The sequence below is a fragment of the Chrysemys picta genome, chromosome 3 (assembly GCF_011386835.1).
Source record: "Chrysemys picta bellii isolate R12L10 chromosome 3, ASM1138683v2, whole genome shotgun sequence".
Lineage (NCBI taxonomy): Eukaryota > Metazoa > Chordata > Testudines > Emydidae > Chrysemys > Chrysemys picta.
The window spans coordinates 126,248,592-126,262,730 of NC_088793.1; the positions used below are offsets into that span (position 1 = coordinate 126,248,592).

Here is a 14,139-nt window from a genome sequence, read left to right on the forward strand (position 1 = left end):
GCGCCGGAGACTTCTGAACCACAGGGCTCTCCGGAACCACAGGCGAAAGAGCAGAACATGGGGCCACCTGGCAGCTCCTCCAGCGGGCTGTACTGCCCCCAGCCCTGTCCTCTGGCAGGGCTGCTGTACAGACCCCAGAAAGAAGATGCAGCTGCATGGAAGGGCTGGGGGCAGGGTTGGAGGTGGTACAGCCATGCCGGAGGAGCTGCGGGTGTATGGCCACCCAGCAGCTCCACGTTGTGCTCCTTTGTCTTTCCGATATGGAGTACCGGCTATAAATATCTTACTGGTACGGCGTACCAGACCGTACTGCCATACTTGCATCTCTGTTCTACACATGCTCCATTAGTGCATGCACCATCCCATGCCATGCCAACCACCATGCCAACATTCCTCAGCCCTGACCTAGAAAAACCAAGCTCCCGCTAGGGCTGAGGGGATAGTTCAGTCTATATGCCCGTTCCAGTCTTGGCCTCTTTGCAGAGACTGCCAACAAGGACGTCTATCAGTGCCACTTGTAACTGGTTTCATGAGGAGAGCAACTGTGCACTAGAAGCTGGACTGAGCCCACCCACTACTAATTGTATATAATTTAATACTGTTTCGGTGTGGATGTGTAGGTGTGGTTGCTTAGCCCTCATAATGCTTCACATCTTCACAGCACTTTACAAATTGTTAATTCATCCTCACCGCACCCAGAGTTGTCACCAAAGTTGAGTTGCTGCCATTTTAGGGATGGAGAAACTGAGAGAGAGTTTAAGTGTCATGTACAAGGCCAGAATGGGAGCTGGTTTGAGATCTGGGATTAAAGCTGCGGGGTTCAAATTCATCCCTGGTGAATCGTCAGTGAAGTTATGCCTGTTATATCCTGGTTCCCGGCCATGTGCTCAGATGCCAACATCGTATCTCTCATTTTGTAATTAATTCGTATTGCTATTAAGCACAGGCAAATGTGCTTGGCACTGTGCAAGACACAGACATTAAGACAGCCTCTGCCCTGAAGAGTTTACAGTATAGGAGACATTCAGCCCACAAGAAAAAGCAGGATGCATTGGAAGAACCAGAGGGGATAGTTACCTTACAAACTAGGGTTACCATACGCCTGTATTTTCCCGGACATGTCCGGCTTTTTGGTTCTCAAATCGCTGTCCGGGAGAAATTTCCAAAAAGCCGAACATGTCCAGGAAAATAGGGAGGCATGGTAAGCCTAGAGTTACCTGTAGGAGCTGTGTGTCTGGGATGCTCGCCCAGCCCCGGCTAAATGTGTAACCCGCTTCACCCCGCTGTGTGAGGGGGCGCTGCGGCTTTGATGGGCTCTGGCCAGCCAGGAAGTGATGTCATTCCTCTTCTGGCCCCACACCGGCCGGGGGCGTGGCGCTGTGGGAGCGGGAGTCATGTGGCCGCCGCCTGGCCCTGGGCACGGGCCCTGTTGCTGTGCTGCTCCCCTGGCCCTGGGGCTACCGCTGCTGCTGCTGGGCCTGGCCTTGGGGCTCCCGCTGCTGCTGCTGCCTGGCGGGTCCCTGGCTGCTTTGCTGGCCTGGGCTGAGTCCTGCTGCTCGGCTCAGGCTGCTCCGTGCCCTGCTGCCCCGAGCCGCTCTCCCCGCGAGTGCCCGACACCCTGCCCGCAGCCAGCCCCTGCCGCACCCCCTGCCCCCAGCCAGCCCCACACCCCCTGCCCACAGCCAGCCCCTGCCTCCAGCCAGCCCCGCACCCCATGCCTGCAGCCAGCCCCTACCTCCAGTCAGCCCCTGCCCTGCCTCCAGCCAGCCCCACACCCCCCGTCTCCAGCCAATCCCGCACTCCCCTGCCTCCAGCCAACCCCACACCCCGTTTCCAGCCAGCTACACACCTCTTGCCCTGCCCGCAGCCAGCCTCACACCCCCTGCCTCCAGCTAGCCCTGCCCCATGCCCCTGTCTGCAGCTGGCCCCATGTCCACTGCTGCCCTGCAGTTCCCAGGGCAGTAACCCTGCACACCTGCTTCAATGAGAGGGGCAGGGAGCAGCTGGGACCCACACATGTGAAACGGAGCTCATTTCTAGTTCAGGCCCATCTTTTTAAAAAAGAACTTTAGGTAGGGTTACCATACGTCCGTATTTTCCTGGACATGTCAGGCTTTTTGGTTCTTAAATCGCCATCCGGGAGGAATTTTTCAATTTTAAAAATTCCTCCCGGGAAAATACGGACGTATGGTAACCCTATTTAAATATCTAAAAACATCCGGGAGGGCACTGCAACAGCAAAGGTTAACCCCCGCTTCCTCCCCCCCCCCCGGCCCCGTGGAGTGTCCTCTTTTTTGAATGTTCAAATATGGTAACCCTATTACAAACTCGATTTAATCTTATATTTTATTTGATCCTCTTACATTTCTTCTTAATGTGGGGAGAGTCTTGCAGAGGAAGTGGGTTTTCAGGAGGGATTTTTCTATTTCCATTTGAGCGATAAGGACAATACTTGGAACTACAGTGGCAGAAAAAGAGCCTGCCCTGTGGTTTCTGGTTCATTGGACTCCTGGAAGCCCAGGGCTGCAATTCCTAAAATTATAAAAATACCACATGCCCATGCAATTTAGTTACTTATTTTCTGGGGTTGAGTGGAAGTTAATTATCTATTTATTTATTACTGTGCTTCTGCCATGTTCAGTCTCCTTTCCCCTCTGGATCGGTTTGATGTCCAGGTGAAAGTTCTGAGAGGCTCCTCTGTTCTGAATTAGAAATTTTTTGGTGCAGCACATTGTACTTAACGGGGGTGAATTCCAATTGGATTTACAGTAACCAAGAGCCTGATCCTGCAAATACTGTCACAACCTGGTCCAGTCCCACTCTCTGGATGGACTCTAGTCTGTAGTAATTGGATCCAATCACTGAATCCCACATACTAATACACAGGATCTGGATATGAGTAGTGGATAGCCACTGTTTCTAGCTCAGGCACATTCCCAGTTGCAGATCCATGTCTGACCCTCTTCTTGGGCAGTGGGACCTCACAGTCTGATTGCCTGGGCCCAGGAACCAGTGCCTGAGCCCCTTGTTGCTCATACACATCCCCCTCCTTTGTTCCATTCTTGGCTATGGGAGCTCTGGTTTTTGTAGTTACACACTTTGGGGACAACATGGCAGGAAAGCAAGGAAACACAGGCTTAGTGAAGGAATTTCTTATACAAGGAATGTCTGGGCAGAGAGTCGTTCAATGCCAGTGATCCTGCTGGTAGAGAAGCTACAATAATACAAATAATTAATAATAATAATTGTTCCACTGGAGTAGAGCCATTTAGTGTTGATAGCCCTTGATTGCTCTGTCACACTTCCTCAGACACAGACTTTTCACTAGCTGTCAAGTTCCTGCTACAAAATGGATACTCAAAGCCACTTCAAAAGTTACATTCAAAATGGAGGTTGAAATACAGCGTGGCATTAACAAAAACCAAAATGGAATTTATACCTTGGCCCAGACATAACCCCCAATCCATCACACTTACTGCCAGGTGTAGTGCTTAATTTGCACTAGTAAGCATTATGCTGTATAGCAGGGATTCTCAAACTGGGGGTCGGAACCCCTCAGGGAGTCGCAAGGTTATTACATGGGGGGTCATGAGCTGTCAACCTCCACCCCAAACTCCACTTTGCCTCCAGCATTTATAATGGTGTTAGATATATAAAAAAGTGTTTTTAATTTATAAGGGGGGGGGGTCCGCACTCAGAGGCTTGCTGTGTGAAAGGGGTCACCAGTAAAAAAGTTTGAGAGCCACTGCTGTATAGTGAATAGTTTCAGGATTGGGTCCCAAGATGTTAATGTCAAAGAAATTTACATTTTCTTGGTCTGTGCAATTCTACTGTAGTTAAATACGTGCACTATTGTAATGAATACACAGTAAGTTATATGTACTAACATGATTGTCTTCATAGAAGCAGCTCAGAGAAGGCTTACTGACAAGTTAGAGGAATTGGAAAAGGAAGTTGGTGTATATCATGGAGAAACCCCTCTTCTAGCGAGGATGAAAGAAGAACAAGAGAAAGCAAGGCATTTTCTCAGGTACGTAAACCATCCCGTGGTATGCAAAACAAATCTAGCTGAACACGCACTTCGGCCAATATTTTCAGTCTTGGATTCCTAAAGCTAGGTTGTTAAATCCTACATAAGTGGCCTCATTTCAGTGGGAGCTGTGGATGCTCTGAAAAGCAGGCCATTTATGTGGATGTCCAAATATGGATGTAGCTGACTAACTAGAGGCACACAGATTTGAAAACTGTGGCCAGATGACTAGTTTTAGGGCTTGATCTTGTGAAATGCTGAATGATCTGTACAAGTTGCTGAGCATCCTCAAGTCACAGTGAAGTCACTGTGAGCTGGGGGCACTCCCATCTCAGAAGATCAGGCCCAACCTGGTTATCATCCTATGTCACATTTAGATTTACTCACCTTTATACAGTGGTATCTGTCCAAACCAGGCAAAGGATGTGTTTGGAACTACGGATGTACCAAGCTTGAAGTTTCAAAAGAGCTGATTTGTAAATAATCTAAGTGCAATAAAGCATCTGAAAAATTGCTTAGCTGTAAAATGTTTGTTTGCAAAATTCAAACAATTTTCTCCTCGGTTGAGATCAAGCAGGAAAATTTTCCGTCCAAAACGTAATATTTTGAAGAAAATGATGATTGAAAACAGGGGTTTGGAATAGAGGGAACCATCTCAGCTGTAGGTATTCGGTAGCCATTGGGGTGCCTGTAATAAAATCATAGCATGGTTAAATTCAAACCCAGTGTGATTTTTTTTTTTAAGTGTCTGCAAGCTGTTAGAACCTACACTCACCATGAGGGCCGGCTCCAGGCATCAGCCAAGCAAGCTCGTGCTTGGGGCGGCAGATTCTAAGGGGCGGCATTCCGTCCAATCGTAGGGCGGCACGGCTGCCCTATTTTTTTTTTTTACTTTTAATTTTTTTGCTTTGCCTGTGGGTCCGGCAGCCCTGCGCCCTGGGGTTTTGGGTTTTTTTGCTTTGCCTCCAGGTCCGGCCGTCTTGCTCCCTGTTTTTGTTTTTTTTTTGCTTTGCTTCTGGGTCCAGCCACCCTGCACCCAGGGTTTTGGGGGGTTTTTTGCTTTGCCTCTGGGTCCGGCTGTCCTGCACCCAGGGTTTTTGTTTTTCTTTTTCTTTTTCTTTGCCTCTGGGTCCAGCTGCCCTGCACTTGGTTTTTTTTTTGTTTTTTTGTTTTGGCTTTGCCTCCAGGTCCGGCCGCCCTGCACCCTGTTTTTTTTGTTGTTGTTGTTGCTTGGGGTGGCAAAAAAGTCAGAGCTGGCCCTGCTCACCATATATCTATTGTAATACGAACGCCTTTTTTTGGTATTACTGTGTTCATTCTATTTCTTACTCGGTATGAGAATTTTTTTTTCTTATGTAAAGTAAGAGTAATTTCTTGATTTCGATTTTTTTTTTGCATTCCTTTAAAAAAATTGAATACATGTTGCAAACTGAACACGCCCCAAACCAAACCATAGGTTTACACTTTTATATGTTCACTCCCATTGATTTCAAAGAGCTTAGGATCAGGTCCTTTCAGCATTACAATGTGCTATAGTTTTCCTTAGCTATCCTTGCCCAAAATATTTTGCATTTCTTATAAATTGCTTCATTAAAGATATTTTTCTGGGTATGATACCACAAGCATCCTGCAGGCTGATCTCCAATGGACTGCAATAGGAGTTCCATGTGTGAGAGCTTGTCGGTTTGGGCTGTTTATGTTTAACATCTAAAAAAGCAGTAAAATAAAGTAGGCTGCAGTTTTTCCAAAGTTATGTACTGGTGTTACCTTCAGCTGCTAAGTGATGTTTCTCATGCAGAGTTAATGCAATACTTTCCCAGACAGCACTGTACTCTGCTCCTCTAGATAGATGGTGCCCTCTGGTGGGTTTGTCTTACTGAGTATAGTTCTTTGGCATCTAATAATAGTGTTGGTCCTAAAAAGAGTGTTGTTGACAGTGTTTTGGTGGAGTTCGCTTTAGTTGCCTCTACCATTTTCACAAAGATGGTTATCCACAAATCCATAGATGGCATGCTGTGTAGTGTAGACCTTTTCATTTCCTCTTTCCAGTTTGTGGGCCAAATCCTCAGCTGGGGTAAACTCGCTTAGCTCCATTGACGTCAATGACCTCACAATGATTTACACCTAGGGTGACTAGATGTCCCGATTTTATAGGGACAGTCCCGATGTTGGCGTCTTTTTCTTATATAGGCTCCTATTACCCCCCACCCCTGTCCCGATTTTTCACACTTGCCCTCTGGTCACCCTATTTACACCAGCTCAGGATCTGGCTCTGTATTTTTAAACTAATGAGCACATCAGGAGCCCTGGCTGGTAACCACAGTGATAGAGCTCTTCAGTTATTCCATGTTGACTTTTTTGCCTGGTTGAAGCAATAAGAGCCCTATTGAGAGAGTCAGCTGGCATGCCTGGACCTGTCCAGGCTTCTATCCATTCTCTGGTTTCCAAACACATTTTTTTCCTTAGGCCTCTGCAGGCATGAGGAGTGCAGACTGGAGGGTGAACATTCTCTGAGTTTAGAATTTGGCATATACACAGTGCCTAACGGAGACCGGGGTGGAGATGAGAGCTAGTAGACTGAGACTCCACCCAGACCGAACTGAGGTAATTGCTGTTGGCTGTGGGAAGCTGTAAGGAGATTTGGTGAAGATTATTTCTGGGGAGTTTTCTGCCATTTGTTACATATATCCTGCAGTTCTTGGTGGATCTACAGCAGCTTCTGGATGTCCAGGTAGCAACAGCAATCATGGGTGCTTTTTCCCTCCGTTTAGCTAGAAGGTTTTCTCTTGGCTGTGGATTTTGCTTCCATCACCAGGGTCTTTGTCAGTTCACAATTGGGTCGTTGCAATGTGCTTTACATGGGGCTACAGCTGAAAATTCTCTGCTCCAAATTCTAAACTCATGAGAACTTCAGTTTGCATGGAACATGGAGGTCTGCTTTGTAGGCAGTGTTTTCTGCAGGGAACACTTTACACCTGTGATGTGCACTGGCCGCCAATTCACTTCCATGTGCAATTCAAGGCTTTGGTTTTAATCAATTGTATAAGGCCCCTAAAAGGTTGGGGTCAACCCTAACTGAAACATGTCTGGTCTCTTTGGGTGATTCTGCAGCAGATGAAATCAGTTGAGGTGCTGGAACTGATTGCTCACTGGTCTAGCTATGAAAGTAGGGCATTTGCAGTGAAAGACCCTCCACTTTAGAATTGCTTCCTGCTGTGGTCCTACTTTGTTGACTTTCTGAGTAACACATCGGTTCTCACAAGGGCATGAAGAAAATGGGCATAAGTAGCGGTGTTTTATTTATTACTCCTACTAGATGTTGGGGTGAGGAGTTAATTGGTTATTGGGGAGATGTATTACTTTTAATGTTCATGAACCCAGAATACCGTAAGGGCTCATTTTTAAAAAAAGGAACGAATGAATGAAATCCAAATGAATAAACTGTAAAGGTCTCTCCTGCAGTGGCACCTTCCTTTGGGCAGGAGGAGGAGGGGGCCTGTGTGTCTCTTAATGTCAGTGTTAGTTTCCATTTTGTACATTAGAGAACACTCTGCAGTGACAGGCTCAGTTAGTGAGGTGAATGCTCTTAACCACCTCACTGCCACCTCATGTGCCTGCCTATGAGGCTAACAAATGATATAATAATAATATTCAAAAAATGGGGTAAGCATTTTGGCCAAACACTGATTTCAGTTCATACAAATAGGGCAGGGCTGGCTCCAGCTTTTCTGCCGCCCCAAGTGGGAAAAAAAAAAAAAAAGACAAGCGGCAGCACTTTGGCGGCAGCTAAATCGCGCCGCTTCTTCGGCGGCAGTTCGGTGGCGGGTCCTCCCTCTCTTCCTCTTCGGCGGCAATTCGGCGTCAGCCCAAAGAGGAAGAGAGGGAATGAGGGGCCTGCCGCTGAATTGCTGCCGAAGACGTGGACATGCCGCCCCAGAGTGCAATCCCTTTGAATTGGCCGCCCCAAGCACCTGCTTCCTACGCTGGTGCCTGGAGCTGGCCCTGATTCTGGGCTCTATTAAGAACTTACAGCCTGGAGCTCTTGTGGGGGAAAACATGCACTCCCCCAGTGCTGGCATCTAGAGGCTTTAGGATTGGAATGGCAAAATGTCTCCTAGGTGCTAAGATTGTACATTGGGCACTTGGACTTGCCCCATACCTCTAGCAAGAATTCCCAACAGCTCCCTATCCACTAACTGGTACATAAGGTCTATGGCCATTCTCACTCTGGGGAAGCTAGGGCTTCCGGAAGCTCAGCCTCCAACCTTGCACCCTGCATGGGTATGTGTGGGGAAGGAGCCACCTGTGCTCTCTCTCTCTTTTCAAGCACAACTGCTCTGGGCTGCGATCAATGGTGTGCTGTCTAGGTATGCAACGCATGCACTGCATACCCCAAAATTAAAAAACATGATCCAACTGGTGGCTCATAGGCCAGATCTGGCCTGTAGGATGATTCTGTCTGGTGTCTTCTGTACAGTGTGAACTCACAGTCACCAGGGGCATGGTCATGCTGCATAAAGGACACCATATTGTGCAACATCGCTAAAAAGATTGGACTACCTAAGGCATTCAAGTTTAGAATTGAATCATTGCATGCCTTACTAAAAATGTCCTGGCCTGACACTGGCTGCCATAATTTATCCCTTCATGGCTTAAGAAAATGTGTTTGAAAGCCTATAAAATTCATGGCTATAGAGCTGGCTGGGAAGAAAATCCCAATGGGAATTGCCTTCCATTTGCTCAAAAGGACAAACTCTATCTTCAAACACTCACCTGAGACGCTCAGTGATTAAGGACCTGATTTTTTCAGAAGTGCTGAGTACCTATTGCTCCCCTTGACTTCAGTGTCTGCTGTGAATGCCCGAGACCTCTGAAAATCAAGCCCTAAATCTGGGAATCCTGGATACTCATCCAAAGACAGGATTCAACCTACATTCTTTACATCAGCTTCATAATCCCCAAATTTACCTTTTGAACAGAACACGAATGGATCAGCTTGAGACCAGCAAGTCTCAAGAACTTAATTGCTTAGAAGAATATAAGACAGACCGCATTCACACACCGCAGAAAGAAAAGGTTGAATTTAAGAAGTACGCAACAGCAGCTAGAGTCACTAGGGAGGAAGTCAAATCAGAAGAAATACAAGTAAGTAGTGTTTAAAGAAGGGGAAAAAGAAAATGTGATTTTAAAGATCAGTTTGTAGTCCATCCTAGAATGGATATGAGAATTGCTCCTCAAGTGATGGAGAATCCACCATGCTTTGAGATAACTTGTTCCAATGGTGAATTGCCATCACTGTTAAAAATCTACAACTTATTTCCAGTCTGAATTTGTCTTGCTTCTGTTTCCAGTCACTGGATTGCATTATGCCTTTTTCTGCTAGATTTAGAAATAACTTCCCTATGTAAGTATTTGCAGACCATAATCAATTCATCTCTTAAACTCCTCTTGGATATACTAAGTAGACTGAGTTAAGTCTCTCCCAATAAAACATGATTTCCAGACCTCAAATCATTCTTGTGGATCTTTTCTGAATCCTTTTCAATTTTTCAATATCCTCTTTGAAATGTGGACTCCAGAACTGATACAGCATTTCAGTAATGGTCTCATCAATCCCATACACAGAGATAATACCAGCTGCCTATTCCTACTTGATATTCCCCTCCTTATACATCCAAGAATCACGTTTGCCCTTTTAGCTACAGCACTGCACTGCACTGGGATCTAATGTTTAATTGGCTATCTACCAAGTCCTTTTCTTTGCCAGTGCATTCCAGGATACAGTCCATTATCTTGGAACTATGACCTACATTCTTTGTTTCTAAATGTATGACTTTGCATTTGACTCAATTAAAATACATGTTGTTCAAATGAGCTCAGCTTGCTAAGATCACTCTCTATAACTGACCTGTTCCTATCATTATTTACCACTCCAAATCCCAGTGGGAATCCACTACAAACACCTCACTGGATGATGATTCCCCATTTACAATTGCTTTTTGAGATCTATCAATGAATCAATTTTTAATCCATTTAATATGGGCTACATTGATTTTATATAGTGCTAATTTTTAAATTACAAAGTCGTGCAGGATCATAGACTCATAGACTCATAGACTTTAAGGTCAGAAGGGACCATTATGATCATCTGGTCTGACCCCCTGCATGCTGCAGGCCATAAAACCGTCCCTACCCCTTCCCTGGACTCTGCTGTTGAAGTCCCCAATCCTGTTTTTAGTGACTTCAATCGGCAGAGACCCTCCTGCTAGAGATCCCTGCCCCATGCTGCGGAGGAAGGCGAAAAACCTCCAGAGGCTCAGCCAATCTGCCCTGGAGGAAAATTCCTTCCCGACCCCAAATGTGGCGATCAGTAAGACCCCGAGCATATAGGCAAGAGTCTCCAGCCCGACCCCGTTAGCCATTATACTATTTACCCACCATTGCTTGGCTTTCCTTGACTACTATGTTTTACCATTAAACCATTCCCTCCATAAACTTATCTAACTTTATCCTAAAACCAGACAGGTCCGTCGCCCCCACCGTTTCCCTCGGTAGGCCGTTCCAATATTTCACCCCTCTGACGGTCAGAAACCTTCGTCTAATTTCAAGTCTGAACTTCCCCACGGCCAGTTTGTATCCATTCGTTCTGGTATCCACGTTAGTACTAAGCTGGAATAATTCTTCTCCCTCCCTTGTATTAATCCCTCTAATATATTTAAAGATAGCAATCATATCCCCTCTCAGCCTTCGCTTTGTCAGACTAAACAACCCAAGCTCCTCTAGTCTCCTTTCGTACGACAGCTTTTCCATTCCTCTGATCATCCTAGTGGCCCTTCTCTGCACCCGTTCCAGTTTGAGTTCATCTTTTTTAAACATGGGAGACCAGAACTGCACACAGTACTCCAAATGAGGTCTCACCAGCGCCTTGTACAACGGAAGCAGGACCTCCTTATCCCTACTAGATATACCTCGCCTAATGCATCCCAAGACAGCATTGGTTTTTTTCACCGCCACGTCACATTGTCGACTCATAGTCATCCTGCGGTCTACAAGAACCCCTAGGTCCTTCTCCTCTTCCGTTACTTCTAACCAATGCGTCCCCATCTTGTAACTAAAATTGTTATTAGTCATCCCCAAATGCATCACCTTACACTTTTCACTATTAAATTTCATCTTATTTCTGATACTCCAATTCACAAGCTCATTCAAGTCTCCCTGCAGGATATCCCTGTCCTCCTCCGAATTTACAACGCCTCCCACCTTCGTATCATCCGCAAATTTTATCAGCCCACTCCTGCAATCGGTTCTGAGGTCAGTTATAAATAGATTAAATAAAATCGGTCCCAAAACCGAACCTTGAGGCACTCCACTAGTAACCTCCCTCCAACCTGACAGTTCACCCTTTAATACAACCCGCTGCATTCTCCCCAGTAACCAATTCCTTATCCACTTCTGGATTTTCATATCGATCCCCATGTTTTTCAGTTTAACCAATAATTCCTCATGGGGTACAGTATCAAACGCTTTACTGAAATCCAGGTATATTAGGTCCACCGCATTTCCCTTATCTAATAAATCCGTTACTTTCTCAAAGAAGGAGATCAGATTCGTTTGGCACGATCTGCCCTTCGTAAAACCATGTTTTAATTTATCGCAATTGCCACTACCCTCCAGGTCCTCAACTAGTTTCTCTTTCAGAATTTTCTCTAACACCTTGCACACTACAGATGTTAGACTAACAGGCCTGTAGTTACCCGGATCACTTTTTTTCCCTTTCTTGAAAATAGGAACCACATTAGCTATTCTCCAGTCTAACGGGACCACCCCCGAGTTTACAGATTCATTAAATATTATCGCTAACGGGCCTGCTATTTCCCGCGCCAATTCCTTCAATATTCTCGGATGTAGATCGTCCGGTCCTCCCGACTTAGCCCCATTAAGGCGTTCAAGTTTTGTTTCTACCTCGGATACGGTAATCCCCCATCCCGAATGCCCCTCTATAGTGGTGCTAAATCAAGAGGATCAAGAGACACAAGGTGGATGAGGTAATACCTTTTATTGGACCGACTTTTCAAGATTGTCCAACTTCTCTATAAAAGATATTACCTCACCCATCTCGTCTCACTGCTATCCTGGGACCAACATGGCCGCAACAACACTGCATGCAAGATTAAGTCAAATGCCTTACATTAATAATGTAGCAGGTGCACATCATTCATCCTTGCAAGATTGGGTACCCCCGCTGTCTTTGCTTGCTCATCACTTTTCACCTTCTGCTTTTAACACGCAACAATACACACCTGCCCTTGTGCAGGATCAAGCCTGTCAATGTACATCAAGTGCCCCCAGTGCCATAATGGTGGGTGCATAAATATATAAATAAATAGCTTTCTTGTGTCCACCTCAGTTTGGAGGCATGTCCCACATCTGGCAGATTAAGAGGTAAATCACAATTCCGCTACCCCACAATGCACTATTCATGGTGAAGTTGCAGAAGAAGAAAGAATTATGTGCTTGAAGGAAGGAAGAAGGAGGGAGAGGATGAAGAGACGGGAGAGGGAGGATGGGAAAACTGCTGCTTTTCCTCACTGCCTTTGCTAGTGTTAGGGGTTGGGGTTTGCAGGGTTCAAAATCTCCAATGATGGAGACTCCACAACCTCCCTAGGCAATTTATTCCAGTTCTTAACCACCCTGTCAGTTAGGAAGTTTTTCGTAACGTCCAACCTAAACCTCCCTTGCTGCAATTTAAGCCCATTGCTTCATGTCCTATCCTCAGAGGTTAAGAAAAACAATTTTTCTTCCTCCTCCTTGTACATACTTTTACATACTTGAAAACTGTTATCATGTTCCTTCTCAGTCTTCTCTTTTCCAGACTAAACAAACCCAATTTTTTCAATCTTCCCTCATAGGTCACGTTTTCTAGACCTTTAATCATTTGTGTTGCTCTTCTGTGGACTCTCTCCAATTTGTTCACATCCTTCCTGAAATGTGGCACCCAGAACTGGACACAATACTCCAGTTGAGGCCTAATCAGCGTGGAGTAGAATGGAAGAATTGCTTCTCGTGTCTTGCTTACAATACTCCTGCTAATACATCTCAGAACGATGTTTGCTTTTTTTTGCAACAATGTTACACTGTTGACTTATGTTTAGTTTGTGGTCCACTATAACCCCCAGATCCTTTTCCACAGTACTCCTTCCTAGGCAGTCATTTCCCATTTTGTATGTGTGCAACTGATTGTTCCTTCCTAAGTGGAGTACTTTGCATTTGTCCTTATTGAATTTCATCCTATTTACATCAGACCATTTCTCCAGTTTGTCCAGATCATTTTGAATTATAATCCTATCCTCCAAAGCACTTGCAACCCCTCCCAGCTTGGTATCGTCCGCAAACTTTATAAGTGTACTCTCTATGCCATTATCTATCATTCATGAAGATTTTGAACAGAACCAGACCCAGAACTGATCCTTGTGGGACCCCACTCATTATGCCCTTCCAGCATGACTATGAACCACTGATGAACCACTGATAACTACTCTCTGGGAATGGTTTTCCAAACAGTTTTGCACCCACCTTATAGTAGCTCCATCTAGGTTGCATTTCCCTAATTCGTTTATGAGATGGTCGTGTGAGACAATATCAAAAGCTTTACTAAAGTCAAGATATACCATGTCTACCACTTCCCCCCCATCCACAAGGCTTGTCAAAGAAAGCTATCAGGTTGGTTTGACACAATTTGTTTTTTACAAATCCATGCTGACTGTTACTTATCACCTTATTATCTTCTAGCTGTTTGCAAATTGATTGCTTAATTATTCTCTCCATTATCTTTCTGGGTACAGAAGTTAAGATGACTGGTCTGTAATTCCCTGGGTTGTCCTTATTTCCCTTTTTATAGATTGGCACTATATTTGCCCTTTTCCAGTCTTCTGGAATCTCTCCTGTCTTCCATGACTTTTCAAAAATAATCGCTAATAGCTCCTTGAGTATTCTAGGATGCATTTCATTAGGCGCCGGTGACTTGAGAACATCTAATTTGTCCAAGTAATTTTAAATTGTTCTTTCCCTATTTTAGCCTCTGATCCTACCTCATTTTCACTGGCATTCAC

The 14,139-nt window shown here is 45.3% G+C and overlaps 1 protein-coding gene across 2 annotated transcripts in view; it reads left to right on the top strand.

The window, feature by feature from the left end:
* LOC101949683 (centromere protein J-like) overlaps positions 1 to 14,139 on the top strand; it is a 69,335-nt gene that overhangs the window by 39,945 nt on the left and 15,251 nt on the right. For both annotated transcript variants that reach the window (XM_065588922.1, XM_065588921.1), the window contains exons 11-12: positions 3,904 to 4,030; positions 9,010 to 9,175. In XM_065588922.1, the coding sequence (XP_065444994.1) occupies positions 3,904 to 4,030; positions 9,010 to 9,175 (293 nt within the window). The remainder of the gene's footprint in view (positions 1 to 3,903; positions 4,031 to 9,009; positions 9,176 to 14,139) is intronic.